The sequence below is a fragment of the Danio rerio genome, chromosome 2 (genome assembly GCF_049306965.1).
Source record: "Danio rerio strain Tuebingen ecotype United States chromosome 2, GRCz12tu, whole genome shotgun sequence".
NCBI lineage: Eukaryota > Metazoa > Chordata > Actinopteri > Cypriniformes > Danionidae > Danio > Danio rerio.
In genome coordinates, this window is record NC_133177.1 from 61,431,004 (window position 1) to 61,457,500 (window position 26,497).

Sequence of the window (26,497 nt, forward strand, 5' to 3'; positions counted from 1 at the left end):
CCCAGTTAGCGCGGTTTGTTTGGCATATGTGAACAGGGCAATCGCGCTCTGTTCCGCGCCAGAGTAATCGCTCTGAGATCGCTTGAATGAGGTGGTCTCGGCTCGATTGAAATGAACTCTGGAGCCGTTCGATTTTAGTGAGAAAGAGATATAATCCAAGCGCGGTTATATCACAGTGTTTTATGGATATGTAATAGACATACGGCTATATGAAGAGAGAATTATGAGTAGGGCGGGAAGTTTTGTTTTAGCTCTTTTGGTCCGATTAGAAACTTTGCTGTGTGAAAGTGAACCGCTCCAAGAGCAAAGAGCAACACTGTAACAATTGTAATCTCTGTTTCAGAACAACTGAATCGATTCACAGGTGTGAAAGCAGCCTAAGTCATTGTTATTCCAGGTCATGTTATTATGAGTGTGTTAATGTGAACAATGAGCCTGGTCCCCTCTCTTCGTAAGGGTGTCAAAGTCTGAAGTCTGCAACAGCAAAAACGCAAGGTGCGCAGGACGCATAAGCAGCGCGCAAAACCTTCGCAGCTGTTAGTAAACCATTCAAAAGAGCCGTCTCTTAGGGTGCTTTCACATCTGTGAATCGATTCAGTTGTTCTGAAACAGGGATTAAAATGGTTACAGTGTTGCTCTTTGCTCTTGGAGCGGTTCGCTTTCACGCGGCAAAGTTTCTAATCGGACCAAAAGAGCTAAAACAAGTCACGTGTGAGTAAACTCTCCTCACATTGGTCAGAGTGTCAGGGTTTATTTTGCAGAGTCCCGCTCAGCTGTCAGGAGAGGTGGTGGTTTGATTGGTGTTTGACAAGGTGCACGCGTCGTGTCTGAAGAGCGAGGAGTGCTGCGGTGGGGAGGGGTGAGAAGGGTGCGCGACGTAGCCTATTTGAGGATCGGGAGGGAGACGCGAGATTCCCGGGAGATCATCACTCGTTTGCGGGCAGACTCGGGCAGCGCCAACCGCGCTAACTGGGCAAACGAGACAGGTTCCCAAACAAAAGTGTAGGTGTGAACGCCCCATTAAAGTGTGTTCGGTGTGATCGGCCTCTTAGGTTGTAGTCTTTAATAACAGCAATACTTTCTTGGCATATCAGACACACCGCTTTCTGTCCAATACTGGTGAAGAAGTATTTTGCAGTTTATTCTTCCTTAAACACGACATTCAGTCAAATTTTATTTTTTTTTGTGTTGCCTGACTCATTTTCAGTCATTAACGATCAAGTGAATTTTAATATCCGAGAGTGTGTTCTGATTCTACTGGTTGCTCTAACTTTACCGCCTGCAATACTGCCATCACATGGCGTTCACTTGTATTGCATAATTAATTTACAAATTCTGAACCAAACCGTTACTCAGAAGCAGCATTTTAAAAACTCCCTCACCGGCTGGATGAAAGTGTTCAGCAGCCCTCATATGGCCCGCGGGTCGTAGTTTGCCCACCTCTGCTCTAAATCATGGCACACATGCAAACACACATGCACACACACACGCACAAATGACGACAGAAACTCACCGGCTGTTCTGGATCAGCGCCTGTTGACTTTCACTGAGATGAAACAGAAAGTCTGAGTTTTGCATGGCTCCTCCATATGTGGGCACTGAATGACAAATTGCAAGCAGTTGAAGTCAAGATTATTTGTCCTCCTGCGAGTTTCTGTTTTTCTTTTTCAAATGTTTCCCAAATTATGTTTAACACAGTACAGTAACAAGCCTCCGAGGAACACAAAGATCATATGACTAGGGTTGTAACAATATACCGGTATGACGGTTTACCACGATTTGAACGTGCACGATTATCATACCATGAACAATTGCATATCAACGGTTTTAACCCTTAAAGACCGAGACAGCCGCCCGCGGCTAAAAATAAGTATTGCTCTTAAATGTTTAATAACTTTTGATCCGCTGATCCGATTCATACAATTCAAAGATTGGCATAAAGAACAGAATCTCAGCTTTCCAGTGCTGTATCACAAAACATTCGCGGACTTTCAGAGGCTCCGGAATCAGTGCGGTTACGTCATCAAAATTTGACAACGCTGATTTGACAAAGAAACGCTCGTCACTGTGTCTCCGGACAAACCAGACATGATACATTGATGCATTGTCCCTCCTCCATGCCCAGATTGGTTCAAACTCGCTATATCACAACCAATAAGCATAGGTTTCACTTTTGTTTGTGGACCAACACTGAGCTTTTTGAACAACACGGAATGAGAGATAGGCATACATTTATGCGCGGCTAAATAAAATGCAAAAAAAAAAAAAGTTTTGCATGAAATAATTGTCATACTAAGTACTTTTGCATGCACAGCAGCACAGAAACATGACAAAACAGTGACACAGCAAAGACGAACTGCTGCTCTTGCTGTTTTCAAAAGACGCAAATGAAGGTGCAGCTGTTTGTCTGCATTGCATACAACCATATCCAAATCCATATCCACAGACAACCATATCCATGCTGGCACATAAAACCTAAGGATGTTCCATATTGAATCTAGTTTCGTTATGTAATTATTTATATCTATTTTTTTTACTGAGGATTTGCACCATGTTTATTTGGACTTTGACACATTATTTATTATTTCCTTATTTTTTTATTTGTTCATTGTACAAGTGGACACATTCTCTCACCTCAGCGGTCAAGATTAAGTCCTGAAAATCTCAACATGCTTACATTTCTTCATCACAACCTAGACTGAAAAAAACAACGCTTTAAATACATGTTTACAGCCATAAACTTGGTATTGCACTTTTGGTCTCCCATTTATCCTGCTTATAAGGAAGGACAGTTTAAGTTTATTTTTGTCTAATCTTAAAAGACCTTGCTTGTTTATTCCTTCTAATTTAATTTATTAAAATGGGAGATTTTTCAGTTTATTTTTATAAAAGACTTCTATAGTTCTATTAAAATGGTTCTTTCAAAAGTTTGTTGAAATAAAACCTTTGTTCAGTCAGAAAACGTGTTCTTATTCTTTTCAGGGTCTTTGCTATGAGAATTACTATTTAATACCGTATACCGCGAAACCGTCAAACCGTGGTATTGTTTTAGACGATTATCATACCGTAAAAAATTCATACCGTTACAACCCTACATATGACAGACTCAAACGTTACACAGAAAAGCGAAACAAGTTTTTACATTTCTAGTAATCACAAATTTGATCACTAAATCATCACATTATACTGATTTCTGAAGGATCACATAAACACCAATTCAGCTTTACATCCAGTTATGAATTACATTTTGTTTACACTTGCGTAGAAACAGTCATTCTTATTTTAATACATTTCTAACTTAATTTTAAATCATTTTTTATTTTTTCAATTACATTGAAATGCTGGTTTATTGTATTTCAGATAAATGTAGCCTAAATATATATTGTTTTATGATTTTATTTCCCTCTTTTATGAGCAGTAGATTGGAGCATAAAGTGTTTTCTCCAGCAGCGTCACTAGAGGGCCATAATTCTCCATCAATGTAAACACTGCAGCTCTGGACTGGAAAACACACACATCTCAGCAAAAACCAGCAGAAGTAGAAAACACACCACACAGACATCTGTGAATACTGAGTTTTTATATCTGTGTATTTTATTTTCACTGTCATTTTTCATTTATTTATTTTCTTTGACTTTTTTTTTTTACTAAATATATATATATATATATATATATATATATATATAYACACACACACACACACACACACACACACACACACACACACACACACACACATACATACATACATACATACATACATACATACATACACTGTATATATATATATATATATATATATATATATATATATATATATATATATATATATAAATCACTGTATTTAAAAATTATTAATTATTTTTAATTTTTTAAATATTTCTTAAATATTATTTTGTATTTTATTTATTATAATAACATTTTTATTTATTTATTTTCATTTAATTAATATTATTATTATTTAATTTATTTTTAAAAATCATTTGTATTATTTTATTCTTTATTACATTTAGTATTTTATTTATTATAATTTTATTTTTTAAATCATTAAATTTTTATTACTTTATTTTGTTTATTTTATTTTTATTACATTTCTTTTATTTTGTATTTTATTTAATATTATCTATTTAATCTTTAATTTTTTTTCTATTATATTTTTTATTACATTTTTTATTTATTTTGTATTTTATTTATTACTATTATTATTTACTTTTTTAAAATATATATATATTTTTTTTGTATTTTATTATTACTTTTTATTTCTAAAAATTCATTGTGTTTAAAATTTTTTTTGTGTTTTTTATTTTTAACAATTTTCATCTTAATTTGTATTTTATTTAATATTATTTTATTTTAAAATTTCATTTTATTCGTTTAAAAAAATTTCATTTTTTATTATTCTATTTTTTTTTATATTATTACATTTTCATTTTATTTAGTATTTTATTTATTATGTTTTTATTTAATATTTTATCATATTATTTATTCATTCATTTTAGATGCAATAAATTCAACGCAAGTATTATTATCAATACAGGAATTGGTAGAAAAGAAGAGGGGGAAAATCATTATTATAAATTATACAAAAAAAATGTCTTTATTTCTCCCATATACATTTATAAATAAATATACAGGGATACATAGAGGCTATTTAATTCTCTGTACTGTTTAGATATATAACTGCATCATGTGACACTGAAAACAATAGCCATGTAATAGAGACTTTAACTTTTTCCACTTACATTGTGTGCCTTGATCTTGATTTTGATCTTTAAGAATCCCTCATCCAAAAAGTGCAACACATCTATTGCCCCAGAAGCACTTTTGGTTTGATTCTGGATTTATAAAGCTATTTCTGTTGTGTTTATCTTTATAAACGAGCTCTACTTCCACATATGCATCTTACCCAGAGGTGTGGGGGGAATAATGGTCTCCAGCGTCTGGTAGAAGGGCAGTTTGATCATCTGTGGTCCTGCAGATTTGGGTGAGGGGGTTCCTCCAGGCGAGAGACTCTCCGGCATGGAGATGATTTCTATCCCTGACCTCCTGCTTTTAGAGATCTGTCTGAGATCATGCAGCTCCCTGACGGCGGACAGAAGCTCAGGACTGCAGTCATTATGCAGGAGATCAGTCACTCTCTTCTGCAGATCCTTCTTCAGGCCGCTTTTGCTCTTGCCCATTTTAGAGAGCAGAAGACGGAGCTCTGTCACCCGCAGCGTCTCCAGCATCACCTGTAAGACACATGCGTTACTGATTAATGCAATGAAACTCATAATAGTGTACACTAGGCCTGCACGATATTGGAAAAATCTGATATCGCAATATTTATCCCAGAAAAATAAAATACCACTATATAAACACATTTCCCAGAGATGGGTTGCGGCTGGAAGGGCATCCGCTGTAGGGGTGTAAAGATATTAAAACCGAACCAAAATATCGCGATACACCAACCACGATACGTATCGCGAAACTCTCGTGGCATACCGCGGTACTCTCACGCCCCCTGCTGCCCATTGTTGAGGTTGACATCACTTGTCTCTAACTAATTGAACCAATTTAAACACATCTTTATTATAATATTTGATTAAATTGTTTTAGTAATGATGATAAAAGTACTGGACGCAGGATGGCTGCTTCACATAGTACTGAGATTGCAGATCCCCCAGACACATTAAAGTCATCTGTGTGGAAACATTTTGGTTTTCCAGTGGAGTACAGGAATAGAATTCGTGTCGTAGACAAAGCGCCTGACTGTCTGTCTCAACTGTTTCACGAAACTTACCTGTAAGGAAAAACATTTAAAAAGTGTGGTAATTTCACAATGTGAGGGCGTAAGCAACAGAACTGCCAACAAAAGTGATTTAATGTACAAAAGTAAAACCAGAATAATGCCCAAATATACAAAAAAGAGAAATATTTACATTAATAAAAATAATATAATAAAGTAACAAATTCAAACAAAAGTATCAAACAAAGATTAGTTAAACTCGAGCAAGGGGGTGATAGTGAAGACAAACAAAAGAAATAAATATAATAAAACAATTCTAACTCATGAATAACCCCTCTTACCTCGCTAAAACTGATGAAAAGAAAAAAAGGTCTTCAGCGCCGTGCGCCGCATACTTCCCTATACTGAATAAAATAAACAAAGATGACCTTCACCTCTTACCTGATGTCTTTAACAATACATTTTCTACGTGTTTGCAAAATGGAAATCGTATGAAATTTTCCCTATCCACCTTACACTAAGACTGAACTTGAGGAGATGCAGCTATATTGTCGGGAAGGAGCGGAGCTAAAAATTAATATACAAATCAATTGAAATAAAAATGTACAAACCCCACAAAATTTCTTAAAGTGGGCAAAAGTAATGCAAAATAATTTTACCCAAACGAAAGTTAAGCAAAAACAACGAAAATCATAATCATGTCAGAAAAATACACGAAAAACGAGATCAAAGGAAAAAGCGCTCTCTCTCTCCCGCTCTTCCTGACATGCTTTTTACATTCCCGTGCTGCGTCGCCAAATGATGATAGATCGGTCTCCTGACCAATCAGCTGTCGTGAAGGTCTATCTATCTATCTGTCTATTTATATACTATCTATCTATCCATCTATCTATCTATCTATCTATCTATCTATCTATCTATCTATCTATCTATCTATCTATCTATCTATCTATCTATCTATCTATCTATCTATCTATCTATCTATCTATCTATCTATCTATCTATCTATCTATCTATCTATCTATCCATCCATCTATACACACACTATCTATCTATCTATATACTATCTATCTATCTATCTATCTATATACTATCTATCTATCTATCTATCTATCTATCTATCTATCTATTTTTATATACACACTATCTACCTATCTACACACACACTATCTATCTATCTATCTATCCATCTATACACACACTATCTATCTATCTATCTATCTATCTATCTATCTATCTATCTATCTATCTATCTATCTATCTATCTATCTATTTATATATACACACTATCTACCTATCTACACACACACTATCTATCTATCTATCCATCTATACACACACTATCTATCTATCTATCTATCCATCTATACACACACTATCTATCTATCTATCTATCTATCTATCTATCTATCTATCTATCTATCTATCTATCTATCTATCTATCTATCTATTTATATATACACACTATCTATCTATCTACACACACACTATCTATCTATCTATCTATCCATCTATACACACACTATCTATCTATCTATCTATTTATATATACACACTATCTACCTATCTACACACACACTATCTATCTATCTATCTATCTATCTATCTATCTATCTATCTATCTATCTATCTATCTATCTATCTATCTATACACACACTATCTATCTATCTATCTATCTATCTATCTATCTATCTATCTATCTATCCATCTATACACACACTATCTATCTATCTATCTATATACTATCTATCTATCTATCTATATTCTATCTATCTATCTATCTATCTATCTATCTATCTATCTATCTATACACACACTATCTATCTATCTATCTATCTATCTATCTATCTATCTATCTATCTATCTATCTATCTATCTATCTATACACACACTATCTATCTATCTATCTATCTATCTATCTATCTATCTATCTATCTATCTATCTATCTATCTATCTATCTATTTATATATACACACTATCTACCTATCTACACACACACTATCTATCTATCTATCTATCTATCTATCTATCTATCTATCTATCTATCTATCTATCTATCTATCTATCTATCTATCTATCTATCTATCTATCCATCTATACACACACTATCTATCTATCTATCTATATACTATCTATCTATCTATCTATATTCTATCTATCTATCTATCTATCTATCTATCTATCTATCTATCTATCTATCTATCTATCTATCTATACACACACTATCTATCTATCTATCTATCTATCTATCTATCTATCTATCTATCTATCTATCTATCTATCTATCTATCTATCTATCTATCTATCTATACACACACTATCTATCTATCTATCTATCTATCTATCTATCTATCTATCTATCTATCTATCTATACACACACTATCTATCTATCTATCTATCTATCTATCTATCTATCTATCTATCTATCTATCTATCTATCTATTTATATATACACACTATCTACCTATCTACACACACACTATCTATCTATCTATCTATCTATCTATCTATACACACACTATCTATCTATCTATCTATCTATCTATCTATCTATCTATCTATCTATCTATCTATCTATCTATCTATCTATCTATCTATCTATCTATCCATCTATACACACACTATCTATCTATCTATCTATCTATCTATCTATCTATCTATCTATCTATCTATCTATCTATCTATCCATCTATACACACACTATCTATCTATCTATCTATATACTATCTATCTATCTATCTTCTATCTATCTATCTATCTATCTATCTATCTATCTATCTATCTATACACACACTATCTATCTATCTATCTATCTATCTATCTATCTATCTATCTACACACACACTATCTATCTATCTATCCATCTATACACACACTATCTATCTATCTATCTATTTATATATACACACTATCTACCTATCTACACACACACTATCTATCTATCTATCTATCTATCTATCTATCTATCTATCTATCTATCTATCTATCTATCTATCTATCTATCTATCTATACACACACTATCTATCTATCTATCTATCTATCTATCTATCTATCTATCTATCTATCCATCTATACACACACTATCTATCTATCTATCTATATACTATCTATCTATCTATCTATCTATATTCTATCTATCTATCTATCTATCTATCTATCTATCTATCTATCTATCTATCTATCTATCTATCTATCTATCTATCTATCTATCTATCTATCTATCTATACACACACTATCTATCTATCTATCTATCTATCTATCTATCTATCTATCTATCTATCTATCTATCTATCTATCTATACACACACTATCTATCTATCTATCTATCTATCTATCTATCTATCTATCTATCTATCTATCTATCTATCTATCTATCTATCTATCTATTTATATATACACACTATCTACCTATCTACACACACACTATCTATCTATCTATCTATCTATCTATCTATCTATCTATCTATCTATCTATCTATCTATCTATCTATCTATCCATCTATACACACACTATCTATCTATCTATCTATATACTATCTATCTATCTATCTATATTCTATCTATCTATCTATCTATCTATCTATCTATCTATCTATCTATCTATCTATCTATCTATCTATCTATCTATCTATCTATCTATCTATACACACACTATCTATCTATCTATCTATCTATCTATCTATCTATCTATCTATCTATCTATCTATCTATCTATCTATACACACACTATCTATCTATCTATCTATCTATCTATCTATCTATCTATACACACACTATCTATCTATCTATCTATCTATCTATCTATCTATCTATCTATCTATCTATCTATCTATCTATCTATTTATATATACACACTATCTACCTATCTACACACACACTATCTATCTATCTATCTATCTATCTATCTATACACACACTATCTATCTATCTATCTATCTATCTATCTATCTATCTATCTATCTATCTATCTATCTATCTATCCATCTATACACACACTATCTATCTATCTATCTATCTATCTATCTATCCATCTATACACACACTATCTATCTATCTATCTATATACTATCTATCTATCTATCTATATTCTATCTATCTATCTATCTATCTATCTATCTATCTATCTATCTATCTATCTATCTATCTATCTATCTATCTATCTATCTATCTATACACACACTATCTATCTATCTATCTATCTATCTATCTATCTATACACACACTATCTATCTATCTATCTATCTATCTATCTATCTATCTATCTATCTATCTATCTATCTATCTATCTATTTATATATACACACTATCTACCTATCTACACACACACTATCTATCTATCTATCTATCTATCTATACACACACTCTATCTATCTATCTATCTATCTATCTATCTATCTATCTATCTATCTATCTATCTATATATACACACTATCTATCTATCTACACACACACTATCTATCTATCTATCTATCTATCTATCTATCTATCTATCTATCTATCTATCTATCTATCTATCTATCTATCTATCTATCTATCTATCTATCTATCTATCTGTCTATCTATTGTATATCTATTAGGGATGTAACGGTATTGTAAATACCGTCATACCGCAATATTATTTTTTTCGATATTACCATAGTCGCATGACTCGGTAAAACTATAGGTCTTCTGAGAAAATTTGCTCAGGCGAATGAAGCGAACGGGAGGTACCGGAAACTACAATTCCCATCAGCCCAGGCTTTGCCATAATCCCTTGCGGTCTGTTGTCGCTACAGATCCAGTAATGCGGAAATGGAGTGTGCTGCTAGAAGCGGGGAGGAAAAAGAGTTGGAAAAACCTAAAGCGGGTGTTGTCGCCGCGCGCGTACTGAATAGCTGTGTTGTCGCGCGAGTTCTTATCAGCTGTGTTGTTGCGCGCGTTTTGATCAGCTGTGTTGTCGCGCGCGTTCTGATCAGCTGTGTTGTCGCGCGCGTACTGTAAAGCGGGACGGAGGTTGTGTCGCTTTGCGGGGGCACTTTTGATCATTTTGGAAGGGAACTTTCTATCCAAGACTAAAAAGGGCATGTGCACTGCACAGGTTGAGCACTGTGTGTGCACGTGCCTGCAAGTTGGGGAATAGGACTAATAATCAGTCATGGGGACTGCAGAAACACAGCACACTGTTCAGACTGATGCAGACATGAGATCTCTATCTCACTCATGGTTTGTCCTCTCAAGTGGGGGAAAGACAATGCACAACGTTACCCACTGCTGTCAACATGGGCCAAGTCATATCTCTCTGTCCCAGAAACCTCAGTCCCAAATGAGAGGGGTTTTTTCTGTTGCAGGGGACATTGTAAATGCCCAGAGATACCAGCTTTTACCAGATTATATTTATATGATAATTTTCCTTTAAACCCATCTCTATCTGAGTGAGTGAGTGATTAAATGTTGAATGTGATGAGTTTTCAACAATACTAAATTGAAACTTAATTTTTTTTACATGGTTTAATAATTTTTTTGTTATTAAAATTGAAGTTCCTGTTTCAAAGCTTACAGATAGATGGCTAATTTGTATGTCATTGACACTTTTGGCACTTTTTTGGAGTATTTTCATAAGTTTTGTTTTTTCCTGTAAATGATTCAATAAATACCGTACCGTGACATTCATACCGAGGTATTACCGTACCGTAAAATTCTGATACCGTTACATCCCTAATATCTATGTATTTATATATACACACTATCTATCTATCTACACACACACTATCTATCTATCTATCTATCTATCTATCTATCTATCTATATATATTCTATCTATCTATATATATTCAATCTTTCTATCTATCTATCTATCTATCAATCTATCTATCTATCTATATTCTATCTATCTATATATATTCTATCTATCTATCTATCTATCTATCTATATATATATATATATATTCTATCTATCTATATCTATCTATCTATCTATCTATCTATCTATCTATCTATCTATCTATCTATATACACACATACACAGATAAATAGATTATATATAGACACACACACACAGGGCTTTACATTAACAACCGCCAACCCGCCAAATGCGGGTAGATTTCAGCTCTGGCGGGTAAGACAGACACACTAGCCACTTTGGCTGGTTGGAAATCTGCCAAAAAAAGCAGGGTTCGACAATAAGCATGGCCCAATATTCGTTCAAATGTGATCTTAGAATCAAAAAGCAACACGACTGACAAAAATAACTGTGTTCGCGCGAGCAAAACACATACCTGTCAACATTGGGATGTGAAAATAAGGGATATGCCCTCCATAACAAGGTACAATTTAAAACAGCACCTTTGGATGTCTTTGCTGCTGGATATACTGTTGTCCTAAAAAACGTTAAAAAAAACTAACTTATACCGTAGGAACAGTGTTACAGAAAACTTTGTCGGTTTTAAAACCTTGACTTTTCCAAACCGCGGTAACTATACCTTGAAAGCGGTTATCGTCCCATGCCTAGTTTGGACGGTGGGGGCAACCGGGGCACCCAGAGGAAACACGGGGAGAACATGCAAACTCCACACAGAATGCCAACTGACCCAGCAGAGGCTCGAACCAACGACCTTCTTGCTGTGAGGCAATCGCACTGCACCACCGTGACACACTAATTCACACATTTTGAGTCTCAAAAGCAAAATACTAAACAACACACGCAAAAAAATCATATTCCATAAAGAAATGTACATTTATACATTCAACACCACTTAAATTTAACCAAGAAACCCACAAAATAACTCTATGTATAGAAACAATAATGTCTCGCTTTAGAATTAATGTTTGTCTCGAAACGCGATATTTTGTGACAACATTTTAATGATTATCTTTAAATCACGACGTTAAAATAGTTATTAAAAACGTACAATATAACGTTAGCCTACACACACGCGATAGTCCGATAACAAACCAACATGTCCGCCCGCCTGCATGAGGAGGCAAACATATCTGTTTAAAAATAGAGGCAAAAATAAAACATACTTACAGCAGCTTCCAGAACATCTGTAGACATAATCTCGAATATAAATAAAACGATTAGAGTGAAATACACGCTAAAAAAATAAAGGCCTAGTGACAAGCCTTCGACGACCACAGAGATCATACGTCATCAATCAGAGAGTCACGTGACCGACTGTCACCTGAGCGTAGGTACAAATAAACGGGAATGGCCAAGTTAAGAGAGCATGGTTATTACCTGAAAAATTCAGCATATTCAACAAAATAAGAGACATACATTTAAAGATCTTGCATAATGTTTATCGTACAAATTCCCAAATTGCTAATTATTTTGATATATCAAATTTGTGTACTTTCTGCATCTGCATTATACATGAAGAGACTTTAATTCATTTATTCTATAGTTGCACTCACATTAAAACATCTTTGGAATGACATTATTTTTTATTTATCATCCTTATTTAAACATGGTTTAAATTTGTCTATAAAGGATATATTTCTGTATTTCTCGGATGATGATCATGCTCTCGATCTTATTGTAAATTGTTTTGTGTTACACTGTAAATTTTTTATACACAAAAATAAGTTTCTAAAAACAATACCTATTTTTAATACTTTCCTTGTTGAAATTTTGTTCAATATTAAATCTCTTAAGCTTATTAATAATAATAAGAATAATAAGTTTCTTAAAGCTTATGACAATCTTTTTTCTTAATGATCGAGGCTGTATTTCTCTCTTTCTCTCTTCTTTCTTATTTTTGCTATTTTATTTTTTCTTCAATGTAGTGATGTTATTATTCTAGTATTCAATAAAAAAAGGGAATGCCCTAGTTAATATTTAATTTAAAGCATTAAATAAGTCAAAAGTGACAGTAAATTTACAAATACTGTTAACAAAGTTATATTTATTTATTTATCTTTTTATATTTATTGGCATCTTTTTATATTTTTATCATATATATATATATATATATATATATATATATATATATATATATATATATATATATATATATATATATATATATACTGTATATACACACACAAAATTTTTCCACAAAAATATGAAGCAGCACAACTGTTTTTTTCTACTCCTCATTATTATTATAAATGTTATCAAATCATTCTATTATAGAGATTTTTTCAATCACGTGACACTAATATCGCTGAAAATTCAGCTTTACATCCTAGTTATAAATAATATTTTATTATACACCTACATAGAAACAGTTATTTTTATTTTAATATGTTTTTAATTACATTGATTTAAATTTTAAATCACGTTTTTTACTTTTTCAATTACTGTAATAAATGCAGCAGTGTTGCTGGTTTATTATATTTCAGATAAATACAGCATATATATAATTTTTTATGATTTTATTTCCCTCTTTTATGAGCAGTAGATTGGAGCACAAAGTGTTTTCTCCAGCAGCGTCACTAGAGGGCCATAATTCTCCATCAATGTAAACACTGCAGCTCTGGACTGGAAAATACACACATCCCACAAAGACTTCTGAGGACTGGGTTTTTGTATTATTTATTTTCTTTTATTTTTTTATTTAATTAAATTTTGTATTTTATTTTATTATTTTTATGTATATATTACGGGTCCCGGCCGCGGAACTCGTAGGCAGATTAAAGTGCCTAAATTATCAGGAGAAACAAAATCACAAGAAAACCAGTGTCTATCCTCAGGAGCAGCTTAGTAGCATCTGTTTATTAACAGTCATAGTGTAGCAAACATATCCTCACAAATCATGTTTCATTTTATCAAACACACAGTTTTGTTCTCTTTTTTTTTTTACAACAATGATGTATTCAAATACTTATACACTCTGTACTCTCATTAACACATATAAATATTATACCTTCTGTATATTTATTAGTATCACACAGATTACACTTTAAATCCTTTGTCAATCATCTATTTCATTTTTCTTTCTTTGTAAATACCTCTGCATATAACCATTTACCATAAGACTACTAAACTCACTGAACAATCATGCGTCTGTTATTTGTATCATTTAAATTGTAACAGTTACACTTGACACCAATTACCAATGTTACTCTCTACTCTCTTAAACTTTATACATTAACTAATATACAACTAATATATACAAATAATAAGTCACTTTCTGTTCAATTATCACATACTGAGTATAATACATATCATTTACTGGGAAGTCAGTTATAAACATATAACAGCCATTTTACTGGTACTTTCATCTGAATCACTCCTCTCAATTAACAACTGTAAATAAGCTATTCACTTTAAAAAAACACATAGGAAATGTGTACTCACATGTTTTTACATGAATTATAATAAACATATTGACTTTTTTTTATGAAACATACCTGAATTATCAGGAGAAACAAAATCACAAGAAAACTTCAGTGTCTTTCTCAGGAGCAGCTTAGTAGCATCTGAAGTAAACACAACAAGTATCGCCATGGTAACCCATAGCGCATGCTTTCTCAACTGTTGATGTTATTTTGTTTCAAACCCAGTCATTAGTAGTGATAATAAATGACTTTTACAGTATATACATAAATAAATAGATACATTAATGACAAAACAAACATTACTACTGTGGATACACAATGGTGTATCACATATATATATAAAAAAAAAAAAAAAAAAAAAAWTATATATATATATATATATATATATATATATATATATATATATATATGTATATATGTGTGTGTGTGTGTGTGTGTGTGTGTGTGTGTGTGTGTGTTTGTGTGTGTGTGTGTGTATATATTATAATTTGTTGGTGTGCCTTTAGGAACTACTGTAACTCTGCATTGGAAGCAGCTCTCAGACACATTGATAGACATTTTCCTACTTTAAACTCCGCCCACCTCCCTCACTGAAAATTAATTGTTCATTAACTCATTTTATTTATTATAATTATTTAAATTGTATTAAATTAATTGAATTGTATAAAAATATATATTTAATAATTTTATTTGTGCCTTAATTTTTCTTGTCTCCAAAATTAAATAACAATAAAGGACAAAAGAACAATACAGAGTAAATTAGAAGATTTTTTTGTTTCTACCAAAAAAATTATTAAAATGATGTTAAACAAGTTTAAAATAAATTAAGCAAGAAAAAAGACAAACAGTGCAATCTGCAGGACGTAGCACAGTGCTCATTCAGCAAAAAGTATAAATATCATTTAATTGTCGCCCATTGTTTGTTTGTTTGTTTCAAGCTGATTTTTGTTTGTTTGTTTGTTTACAGAAGATGTTTATTTGTTTGTTTACAGCAGATGTTTGTTTGTTTCCAGCAGATGATTGTTTGTTTGTTTACAGCAGGTGCTTTTTTGTTTGTTTATTTCCAGCAGATTTTTGTTTCCAGCAGATGTTTGCTTGTTTTCAGTAGGATGTTTGTTTGTTTGTTTACAGCATATGTTTGTTTGTTTCTAGCATATGTTTGTTTATTACCAGCAGACATTTGTTTGTTTCAATCAGATGTTTGTTTACAGCAAATGTTTATGTGTTTGTTTCCAGCAGATGTTTATTTGTTTCCAGCAGATGATTGTTTGTTTACAGCAGATGTTTGTTTGTTTCCAGCAGATGATTGTTTGTTTACAGCAGATGTTTGTTTGCAGCAGATATTGTTTGTTTGTTTGTTACCAGCAGATGTTTGTTTATTTCATGCCAGAAGTTTGTTTGTTTTTTCCATCACATATTTATTTGTCTACAGCAGATGTTTGTTTGTTTACAGCAGATGTTTGTTTGTTACCAGCAGATGTTTGTTTGTTTGTTACCAGCAGATGTTTATTTGTTTGTTTTCAACAGATGTTTTTTTATTTGTTGCCAGAAGTTTGTTTGTTTGTTTGCAGCAGATATTTGTTTGTTTACAGCAAATGTTGTTTGTTTGTTACCAGCAAATGTTTGTTTGTTTGTTACCAGCAGGTGCTTGGTTGTTTGTTACCAGCAGATGTTTGTTTGTTTGTTTTTTTAACAGATGTTTTTTTTTTTCATTTGTTGCCAGAAGTTTGCTTGGTAGTTTCAGCAGATATTTGTTTGTTTACAGCAAATATTTGTTTGTTTGTGTCCAGCAGATGTTTGTTTGTTTGTTATTACCAGCAAATGTTTGCTTGTTTGTTTCCAGCAAATGTTTGTTTGTTTGTTACCAGCAGATGTTTGTTTGTTTGTTTTCAGAAGTTTGGTTGTTTGTTTCCAGCAAGTGTTTGTTTGTTACTAGCAGATATTTGTTTGTTTCCAACAGACATTTGTTTGTTTCCAGCAGATGTTTGTTTATTTTCTACATCAGATGATTATTTGTTTGTTTGTTTGTTTTCCTCAGATGTTTGTTTGTTTACAGCAAATGTTTGCTTGTTTGTTTAAATGTTTATTTCCAGCAGATGTTTGTTTGTTTGTGGCAGATATTTGTTTTCATTGGATGTTTGTTTGTTTCCAGGAGATGTTTATTTGTTTGTTACTAGCAGATGTTTGTTTCTGTCATGAAACAAACTGCAGATGTTTGTTTGTTTACAGGAGAAGTTTGTTACTATCAGATGCTTGTTTATTTGTTTGTATCCAGCAGATGGAGTTGAAGGCCTTTCAGGAATCTATGGGTTATCACCATGACTCCCGCAGTCTCCGGGGCCCCGTCTCCAAGGCGACGACTCTGTCCAGTGCAGTGGCCGGAGCTGCTTGACCCCTGAGGTGACCTTTGACCTGGGGGTTAGTCCGGGGGGTCGTGGGGTCACCAGTGGCCGCAGGGCTGGACGACACTCTCACTGATTGGCCGTCCTTTTAACCGCCGCTGCTTCATCAGGATGATTAGAATATTGAGCGGCTCGCTGGGCATTAAATCAGCACACGTGAGGAGATTTAACATCTGACACTGGAAAAACACTCCTGTGTGTGTGTGTGTGTGTGTGTGTGTGTGTGTGTATGTTCATGCACTGAAAAAAACACTTTAAACTCACAGTTTGCATGTACAGTTATAAGCCCCTTTTACATTTGTATAAATTTATTTTCTGATGTACTAAATTTAAAAATATATACTATATAGAAGGGTCGCACGGTTTACCAGTACTATAGTGGTATCGCGATTCTATGACTCCAAAATACTGGTGGCGTCACTGCAGTTTGTAAACGGTAGTGTCGTCATTAATGGTCTTTCTACAATAGATAATGTTGCATATAAGAAAGTCACTAAATGCTCAGACATTGGTGCAACAATACCTGAATAGTCTAACGTTGCACGTTTTCTGATGTTTTCTGACGTCTTACAGTAAACTGCACACCTGAATCAATATAATTGAGTAGCTACAACAACCGCAGCATTCTCTTTAAAAGAACGACTCACAAAATGAAATTTTATTATTACCTGATAAGACCAACACAATCTCACAGCAATTCGTAACCTTTTGATTTAGCGGCTAATTCGTATGAATTCGTACGATCTAATTCATACAATTTAGCATGATTTGCTCATCACCCAATGACAGTTGGGGTTAGGGGTGGGGTTGGGTGCCACGCCCCCAGTTTTTAAATTGTACATTTTCGAACGACTGAACTCGTACGAATTCATACGAATTAGCCACTAAACCGACAAAACGTAAAATACTTGTTTCCTCGTGAGATCAGGCTGGATAAGACTGGAAAAAAAAACAGTAGATGAAAAACCCAAAATAGCAACAGGAAACACTGAAACAAATTTTGACCACCTCATATGGCCTGATTTTGTTGGAAAAATGCCCTTTTTACAACAAATTTCATTTGGTATAATTGATTTATTCATTTTCCCTTAAGCTTAGTGCCTTTAGTTGGCGGTTCATTCCGCTGTGGCGACCTCAGATTGATATTTCAGCATTTTACGCCGCAGATGTCCTTCCAACACCCATTCACACACACACACACACACACACACCACGGACAATTTAGCTTACCTATTTCCCATAGCGCATGTGTTTGGACGTTTGCATGTTCTCCCTGTGTATCCGTGAGTTTACTCCGGTTTCCCCCCACAGTCCAAACACATGCGGTACAGGTGAATTGAGTAAGCTAAATTGTCCGTAGTGTATATGTGTGAATGAGTGTGTGTGGATGTTTCCCAAAGATGGGTTGCAGCTGGAAGGACATCCCCTGCATAAAACATATGCTGGATAAGTTGGCGGTTCATTCTGCTGTGGCGACCCCAGAATAATAAAGCGACTAAGCCGAAAAGAAAATGAATGAATGAATGAATTTTCTTTATAATTTGAGTTATGAATTGCAATATCGCATTATATACGATATATAATTCGGTATTGTGATACTTCAATTGGTATAGAATCATAAGGTGAATTAATGGTATCGCGACAACCCTACTATATATATACATAAAAAATCAAAACAGAACAGACAAAAATGAATAAAATCAAATAAATTAAACTATATTTAAAAATAATGACTCTGATAACACTGATAGATATTTATATATATTTTTCGTTTATTTTTATGCCAAGTACAAATTACATTATATAAAACCTCTGTATAAACATATATATATATATATATATATATATATATATATATATATATATATATATATATATATATATATATATATATATATATATATATATGAACCCACTTCAACAAAGCCTAAGTACACCGCCTAAAGAATGATAGTATAAACGAAAAGAAATAATAAAAGGAATATTAATAGAAAAAAATGCTAAACTTTATAAAGCAAAAGAAGAAAAATAAATAAATAAATAAAAAACTAATAATAATAATATAAATAAGAGTGACAACAATAATGGGTGATACAATCAGGGATAATGCTATTTTAAAATGGTAGGATGCACTGATAGATACTTTATAATAATCATTCATTCATTTCCTATTTCAGTTTGTCCCTTTATTAATCTGGGGTCGCCACAGCGGAATGAACTGCCAACTTATCCAGCACATGTTTTTACGCAGCGGATGCCCTTTCAACTGTACAGGAAAACCCTCATACACTACAGCCAATTTAGCTTACCCAATTCCCCAAAACTGCATGTCTTTGACATGGGGGCAGGGGCGGACTGGCCATCTGGCAATTCTGGCAAATGCCAGAGGGGCCGGACCAATTTTTAAATGTGGGCCGGTCAGTTTTTTTTTAATTTTTTATTTGTTTTTGTTTTTAAGTGCAGACAGCTTTTATCTCTTGCTAGATGTGATATTATGATGATGATGATAAAAATAATAATAATAATAAATGTTAAGCATTTAGCCCAATCGGCAACAGCCGCCTGGTTTAAAGATGGGCCGACCCAATCCAAGGTTACCCGGACATAATCAAAATCGGGCAAGAATGTCATATTATTTCACCATCTTTACACCAAAATAAATAGTTATTGTGCGTGTCCGTGGGTGGGGTTGTGTCAGTGTGGTAATGTGGGCAGGTGTGGCAACAGTGCCAGGGCTAAATTTTGGTCTCAGTCCGCCCCATGATGGGGGGGAAACTGAAGCACCCGGAGGAGACCCACGCCAACTCGGGGAGAACATGCAAACTCCACACAGAAATGCCAACTGACCCACCCAAGGCTCAAACCAGTGACCTTTTTGCTGTGAGGCAATATATATATTTGTAATTAGGACATGTAAGAAGGACATATCATCAGTTTACAGAAGAGATCTGCTTTATTATAGTTTCTACATTACTGTCAAGACTCTTAGTATTATGGGATGGTGTAACTTTAATAACTTGATGTTTCTCATTACAGCCTCTGATGTAAAACCAGGAAACATGACCATCAATAAACACTGTAGAGTCGTCAGCGCCGCTAATACTGAGTTTAATCTGAGTTTAATCTTCCCCACGATGCTGTTCATGTGTGTGTGTGTGTGTGTGTGTGAGTGAGAGAGATCTGGAATCTCCTCTCTTTGCCCTTGTGTTCGGCAGGACTCTAACACACACATCCTGCTGCTGCTTTTAAATTAATATATTGATATTGACAAGCCATCTGCTGCAGGGCATAAATTATTGGAGGAAGAAGGCTTTGATCACGTGCCTTTGAGCATCCGTGATGATGACATGAAGCGAGCACACACACACGCACACACACACACACACCCACACACACTCACATATGTGAAAAAGGTGAAATTTTAAAGAAGATTTCTTCAACACATTTGTAATCATAAATTTTTTAATAACTCATTTCTAATAACTAATTTATTTTCTCTTTGCCATGATGACAGTCAATAATATTAGACTAGATATTCTTCAAGATACAAGTACAGACTAATAGTGACCAATAGACTAGTACAGATTAAAGTGACATGAAGATATATATATATATATACAGTTGAAGTCAGAATTATTAGCCCCCTAATTTTTTTTTTCTTTTTTAAATACTTCCCAAATGGTGTTTAGCAGAGCAAGGAAATGTTCATAGTATGTCTAATAATATTTTTTCTTCTGGAAAAAGTTGTATTCGTTTTATTTCAGCTAGAATAAAAGCAGTTTTAAATTTTTTAAACACCATTTTAGGGACAAAATTATTAGCCCCTTTAAGCTATATTTTTTCTCGATGGTCTATAGAACAAACAACGGTTATACAATAACTTGCCTAATAACCTGCCTAGTTACCTTAATTAACCTACTGAAGCCTTTAAATGTCACTTTAAGCTGTATAGAAGTGTCTTGAAGAATATCTAGTAAAATATTATTTACTGTCAACATGGTAAAGAGAAAATAAATCCATTAGTAGAGATGAGTTATTAAAACTATTATGATTAGAAATGTGTTGAAAAAAATCTTCTCTCTGTTAAACAGAAATTAAGGAAAAAATAAACAAGCGGCCTAATAATTCAGGGGGGCTAATAATTCTGACTTCAACTATATATATATATATATATATATATATATATATATATATATATATATATATATATATATATATATATATATATATAGAGCCTAATTATGCTTTATATGATATAAATGAGATTTACAGTTTTTGTCTATAGCCAGCAGCTGAACTCTCCGGCCCTCACTCAGCTTCTGCTCGTCAAATATATCTGATGGGACTTGTCATGAACACTGACGTTACGCAACATCTCTGTCCTGGAGAATTTAATACAAACTGTTGACCTTTGACCCTCTCAGTCAGTTCTGCCCCTGACCTCTGAGTTACTGAAGCCCTACACACACACACACACACATGCACACACACAAACATAGACATCTATCTATCTATCTATCTATCTATCTATCTATCTATCTATCTATCTATCTATCTATCTATCTATCTATCTATCTATCTATCTATCTATCTATCTATCTATCTATCTATCTATCTATCTATCCATCTATCTATCTATCTATCTATCTATCTATATCTAAAATTTATGTGACATGATCATGTACAATAATATTTTTATTATTCACTGCTCATTTATTTTAAGGGTCGACACAGCAGAATGAACTGACAACTATTCCAGCACTATATTACACAGCGTATGTTCTTTCAGCCGCAACCCAGTACTGGAAAACACTCATCAACACACACACAGACACACACACACACACACACACACACACACTCATACACTACGGCCAATTTAGTTGATCAGTTCCCCTATAGCGCATGTGTTTGGACTGTGGGGGAAAGCGAAGCACCCGGAGGAAACCCACACCAACACAGGGAGAACATGCAAACTCCACACAGAAACACCAACTGACCCAGCCGGGATTCAAACCAGCGACCTTCTTGCTGTGAGGCCACAGTGCTTACCAGTGGGCCATCGTGCCGCCCTAAAAAGTAAAAAAAGTAACAGTGTATTCTATTAAAATCAATTTTAGAATTGCACTGTTGAAGAAGCGATGGCTCATTTCTCTTATTCCCTGCACTGAGCAACAGATCACAGCATTCTCTCCATAATAAAAGCTCCTCTGCCGTTAAATCATGCGCAAACATACGTTATTGTTTTGGATCTCAGTAAATGTTTCTGGACACTTAAGTGCCTTCATAGATCTGATTATGGTGATCAGAGTAACAGCACTCCAGGGGTCACAGCTGCTGACCTCTGATCTCCGACCTCAGAGCACTAAACGTGTGCCCGGTCATACATATATATATATATATATATATATATATATATATATATATATATATATATATATATATATATATATATATATGTATATGTATATATATGTATATATATATATATATATATATATATATATATATATATATATATGTATATATATACATACATACACATATATACACACACACACACACACACACACATATATATATATATATATATATATATATATATATATATATATATATATACATACATACATACATACATACATATACACACACACACACACACACACACACACACACACACACACACACACACACACATATATATATATATATATATATATATATACATACACACATATATATTTATACATATATATACATATATATATACACACACACACATTAGTATAGTATTATTAGTATTAACGTCCTGTTTGTGACGTTTGTTTGTTTGTGCGTTTCCACTAGGGTACCCTTTTGGTGGGCGTGGTGTATGACAAAGTTTAGTCGCATCATTCTCGCTCAAGGAAATGTCTACAATAAAGTTGTACAGGTCGCTCACATATCATATGAGAAGCACTTCTCACAAAACAGGCACTTTACACACATAAATACTTGTTTATAAATGTTTATTACTAACTTTTCTATGAACAGGATTTGATTATAACTGCAGAAGAATGACAACGTGAAGTAGCCTACTGTGACGTCTGCAATTATATAAACTAAATAAATAAATGAACATATATGAACACATACAGACCCTTACAGTCTCCGATATGTTACCAACTACAGAAGAACTACACACAGCAGACATTTAGTCCTTATTTAGGTTAAAAACAGCACAAAATATAGCCTACAGTCAGCTCAAACCTCTCATCTGTGTGTGCAATCTTCAGCAGCACGTGTGTCCAAAAAATGATGATAAAAGATAAAACAAGGCAGTTGAAGCTGAAGAAATAACGTGCTGCTTTTTCCCCAGCTTCTCTTTTTTTTTCGAGCTTCACTCTCGCATTTGTCAGCGTCTGACGGGATCGGGTTTCAAAAGGCACGTCAATAATCAAGCGCACGTTATTATCATCAGCTCAAGAAGTTTCTTATTTTAGATATAGACACGCAGCCAGCGCAAGCAAGAAAGCGAAACCGCTTGTGCTTAAGACTGGCTCGTAAAAAACTAAAGCCTAGTTCACACTAGAGGATTTTAAGCCTGATTTGAGCCCGATTTGGAAGTTAACGAGTTCGCCGACAGATCGGGCTGTGATCGGGAAGAAATCTGCGGGTGCTCGGCGCTCGCCGCTTTTTATGTGTGAACTACTGAACAACGCATCAACGAGGCTCGCTGACGCGTCGCCGACACCTCGCAGACAGAAATCCAACATTCAGCGTGCTAAATATTCCAGAGCAGTCGGCCGACTCAACCCCACGTGTGGTCAGATGTAGTGACGAGCTGCAGCCAATGAGAGAGCAGATCAGCATGAGCTGAATGGCTGTGTGTTCAGGAGCTCAGCAGAAACATCTGTGATTGGTCAGAATGGGCATCGGTGCACTCGCTTCATTCTGCGTTAACACAGACATGAGAGGAGGATATATTAACAGTGGAACTAGAATTCTGTAACTATTAGAATTACCATACTGCTCATTCTGACCGTTCTCATATGAAACGCCATACTGTCACAACATATTTACATTCAAAGCTATTATTGAGATATTAAAAATAAGCTTTGAATGTCTGGCATCATATTTAATGACACATTACCCTAAAAATATAATCTTTTTTGGTAATACAGCCTATAAATATGTAGTTAAGATACTAAAACACTTAAAGGTCTTGGCTTTCATTTTCACTTTCAAACAGGAGCTATTTCACTGCACAGAATCTGCTGTTTTGAAAGATATCTGAAGTAAATTGATGTTTTTGCCATCAGAAAGTTTTGTTTATGTTAGCAGGAAGTTGCCAGGCAAGAAAATGCACACATATTTAAAGTCACAGTGAAAAGTATTAGACATGCATGCAGTCATTTTAACCAATATGGTAATTTAAGGCAGAAATGCTCAGTTCTTTACTGTTTTGTAATAAAAAAAAAAACAATGTCAGAAAGAAATACACTGATAGTTAGAAAACGGCAGGGTGTTATAGATATGTTCGTTTTATTTCAAAGAGTTATAAAATTACAAAAATTAAAAACTCTCTGTGTATCTATCCACTGGAACCTGCAGATGAGTGATTAATCCACTGATAAATCAGCTGATTTGACGATGTTTTTAAATGCTTTCTCCAAGCTTGAAACGCTGTCAGTGATGTAATCCGCACACAAGCAGCCAATAGTGTTCAGCTTTTTCTGACGACTCCTCCCTCAAATTTTCATTGGCTGTGGTTTGGTAGCTTGAATGAGCTGATAGGGAATGAGTTGTTGTCAGATCATGTAGTGTGTGACTCCCCTCTTGTGGATCGCTCACAGAGTGTTGCGTAGTGTGAACACCACAGAGATCAAAAGACACAAAGTCAAATCATGTAGTGTGAACGGCACAGCGATCTGCTGATGTTTAAAATCCTGTAGTGTGAACTAGGCTTAAGAGGCACAGGGGAGATTCTGCTCTACTCCATGGCATTGTGGCTGTTCATCAAGACGACGACAAGGTTTGTTTAAGCACGGATGGACCATGGCTCGTTATTATATGTATATGTATAATTCCGCTGTAATCTCTCGCTGTGTATTTCAAACATAGCAGGTCCTTTGTTTACATTCTGGCTTGTTGTGTAAGCGAATGACGTATCTTTGTAAAGCAATAGCGTTCAGATGCGCGTCTAGCTCCGCCTTTTGGTACACTTTCTCGTGTTTGGTACCCTTTCGAAAGGGTGCTGAAAAAGTGGTACGGTTCATACGGTTGGAAATGTCCATAAAAGCATAACAAACCAAACCGTACCGTACCACTCAGTGGAAACGGGCCATTAGTATATGTGAGGGGGCAAACTTTTCAAGATTTGTGGTGACGATGGTGGCCATTTTGAAGTCGGCCATCTTGGATCTAAATTTAGTTTTTTCAAAAGGAAGAAGGTCATGTGACACATCAAACTTATTGGGAATTTCACGAGAAAAACAATGGTGTGCTTGGTTTTATCGCAACTTTATTCTTTCATGAGTTTTTTTCTGACCACTTATAAAATGTGTTGAATGTGCTGCCCATTGTGTTGGATTGTCAATGCAGCCCTCTTCTCCCACTGTTCACACACTGATAGCAACACCGCAGGAGAAATGCCAGCACAGGCTTCCAGTATCCATAGTTTCAGGTGCTACACATCTTGTATCTTCTTTACCTGACAAAAGTCTTGTTGCCTATCCAAGTTTTAGGAACAGTTAATAATATCTTAACTTCTAGTTGATCATTTGGTATCAAAAGTGTCTTACATGAAAGGCAAAGGCCTCTAGATGACGCTTATTTGACCACAATAAAATATATAATTATATATATTTATATTTGAATACATATATTTTCTGCAACTACCTTCGTTTGGAAAAAACCCCCCTCCTCCATTTCTTCCACCTCTATCCGGAATGGGTGGCCCAGTGACTAGCACTGTTGGCTCACAGCAAGAATACAGGTCAGAATTTGGCATCAACAACATGAAAGCATGGATGCATCCTGTCTTGTATCAGCGGTTCAGGCTGCTGCTGCTGGTGGTGTAATGGTGTAGGGCAGGGGTGCTCAATCCTGTTCCTGGA

At 34.1% G+C, this 26,497-nt stretch overlaps 2 protein-coding genes across 5 annotated transcripts in view; both read right to left on the reverse strand.

Moving 5' to 3' along the window:
• pias4b (protein inhibitor of activated STAT, 4b) overlaps window positions 1-15,198 on the reverse strand; it is a 35,802-nt gene extending 20,604 nt beyond the window's left edge. The window contains exons 1-3 of one of the 4 annotated variants that reach the window (XM_073913458.1): window positions 15,067-15,198; window positions 4,907-5,231; window positions 1,514-1,598 (exon numbers count right to left, since the gene is read on the reverse strand). In XM_073913458.1, coding sequence (XP_073769559.1) covers window positions 1,514-1,598; window positions 4,907-5,228 — 407 coding nt within the window. In that variant the 5' untranslated portion in view covers window positions 5,229-5,231; window positions 15,067-15,198. 4 annotated transcript variants of the gene reach the window in all.
• lingo3b (leucine rich repeat and Ig domain containing 3b) overlaps window positions 1-26,497 on the reverse strand; it is a 790,077-nt gene that overhangs the window by 533,165 nt on the left and 230,415 nt on the right. The gene's annotated exons all lie outside the window — the stretch shown is intronic.